The sequence below is a fragment of the Aphanomyces astaci genome (assembly GCF_000520075.1).
Source record: "Aphanomyces astaci strain APO3 unplaced genomic scaffold supercont1.130, whole genome shotgun sequence".
Classification (NCBI taxonomy): domain Eukaryota; phylum Oomycota; class Saprolegniomycetes; order Saprolegniales; family Verrucalvaceae; genus Aphanomyces; species Aphanomyces astaci.
The window spans coordinates 59,081-61,146 of record NW_009798393.1 but is presented as its reverse complement, the minus strand read 5'-3'; the positions used below and the strand labels follow the sequence as shown (position 1 = coordinate 61,146).

The following is a 2,066-nucleotide window of genomic DNA, read 5'->3' as shown; positions in this document are numbered from 1 at the left end:
GTTTAGTCGAGAGTACATACTCTCGTAGTACAATGTATGATCTACCAGATTGACCCGTTCGTTTCGCAGTCGCTGGGTTACTGTAGCTCATGGGCTTGCTATTGACACCAAGAAGCCTAGCTACAGTAGGTGGAGTTAAGACTTTTCCCTTGCATGAATTTGATCAAGTCGAAAACCTATAGTGTGCCCCTCCACAGTAGAGTACTACACGTACTCTGCCAATATATGTACTACAGTAGACCAACCTTACTCTTTAACAAGCACCCCAACCATACCTAAATCGTACAAAGTAGTGAGGGGGGATGTACGACATGGCAGTCAGTGGTATGGTATTCAACTGGACACACACAACCAGCACTTCGATGAGCATTTAAACCTACAGTAGTCAATGTGAGTAAAACGCTCCACAAGGCCATGATAGCTACGAGAAGAATCGGCATACATAGCCTCGGCACTTGTAGTACATGTACTCTCAATAGACGATGGTTGGGATTCTTTAGCTCAAACCCAAGGGAAAACACCGTTGGTTTCCTTAATATCAGGATATATCGCCTTGAATTCAAAATCATTTGGTACGCCTTGTGAACAACTCATCGCGAGATTGATTGCTGCTTCCAGTATAGCATCTAAATACTGTACGTTTTTCTATGTTTCCTTTTCTAAACTTAAGCCCACTTGCCAATGATAGCCATGGCCCCAGCGCCGAGCCACAAGAAGAGGTAGTGGAGAGATCGGAGGCCCCCCGACTTGGCGTGGAACTCGTGGCTGATCGTGTACTGATACGTGAGCAATTCCACAATCCCAGTGTACACCAAGATGCCCCCCGCGACGGCATCCAAGACACCGCGCACCCACAACGACGTCAAAGACGTTTCGCTGTACGAGGTGTTGACTGCAATCCCAATGGCAATACCCAGGGGCGTCGTGAGCGAGTACGCGACGGCTGTGACGATGGACGTGCGGACGTTCGAGAAGGCGGTCACCGCGGACGAACCGACAGCGACACCCTCAAAGAACTGGTGGAAGCAAATGGCCACGAGCAGCGTCGTGAACCCGTCGCCCGTGGCTACGCCCAAGTTGAGCCCAATGATCACCGAGTGGATGGCAACGCCGATTTCAAAGATCAGCACGTTGATCTTCTTGCGGGTGTCGCTGGATTTGAGGTCGTGTTCTCCGCCGCCGTGGCTGTGGTGGTGGTGATGCTGATGGTAGTCGCCGGCGACGGGCGACGAGACGACGACGGCGGCGGTCTCGATCGACGTGTCGGCCGAGTTAATGCCGGGTTTGTCGGTGTTGGTGAGCATGAGCACGAGTTCCGTTTCGAGCGCTTGCATGGCAAAGACGGTGCCGACCACTATGACCATGGCTAGTCCAGGGTATCCCATGTTCAAGCACGGGTTCCCCAACGTTTCCATGGCCGCGGGGATCATGTGGATGAACGCAGTCGCAATGACGACCCCGAACCCGAACGAGTTGAGCAGGGACAAGAGCTTTTGGCTGTTGCGAAGGCACGACACGTACGAGCTCACGACGGGCAGGAAACTGCCAAAGATGGACACGCCAAACACGATAAAGATCGCCGCGATGTGCAGCTTCTGGTCGTAGATGTCGTCCTTGCCTAGCACGACCCCGCAGTCGTCGGGGATTGTTCCTACAGCGTCGTCGGCGTGGACAGTAGTTGCCGCCAGTGCCAGCAGCAGCGTTGTGGTCACAAAAGCGTTCGACACCATGACGTTAGTAGTGGGATTGTGGTCGTCGTGTGGAATTACGAAAATGAACAAGTTCGATGTAGGTTCCGATTCCGATATCAAGAACAGACGTTTTTTGTCCGACAGTTGATGGGATAATGTAAGTTTAGGTGGGCGGTTGCATACTTATAATTATTGACAAAGGTCGGAAATCCCGCGATGTGATTGGCTCAATCTGACGCCGTCGGGCTGGTGGCTAAGATTTGGACATGTAACTTCGCAGCGGAGATATGGTTGCCGCCGTCGGATAAAACTTGAAGCTTCGCCCCTGAACTCAAAGCTGCCCATATATGTATCTTTCCTTGCCCAGAAGGGCGC

At 52.1% G+C, this 2,066-nt stretch overlaps 2 protein-coding genes across 2 annotated transcripts in view; both read right to left on the bottom strand.

The window, feature by feature from the left end:
• The window catches only part of H257_18004 (hypothetical protein), a gene marked incomplete at its 5' end in the record, with an annotated part of 919 nt that extends 606 nt beyond the window's left edge, over positions 1–313 (bottom strand). The window contains 2 exons of the mRNA XM_009846994.1: positions 46–116; positions 309–313. Of these exons, the coding sequence (XP_009845296.1) occupies positions 46–116; positions 309–313 (76 nt within the window). The remainder of the gene's footprint in view (positions 1–45; positions 117–308) is intronic.
• Positions 314–521: 208 nt separating this feature from the next.
• On the bottom strand, positions 522–1,833 carry H257_18003 (hypothetical protein). The gene has a single exon (XM_009846993.1). The coding sequence runs from the start codon at positions 1,728–1,730 to the stop codon at positions 666–668; it is 1,065 nt and encodes a 354-aa protein (XP_009845295.1). The 5' UTR covers positions 1,731–1,833; the 3' UTR covers positions 522–665.
• Positions 1,834–2,066: the final 233 nt, after the last annotated feature.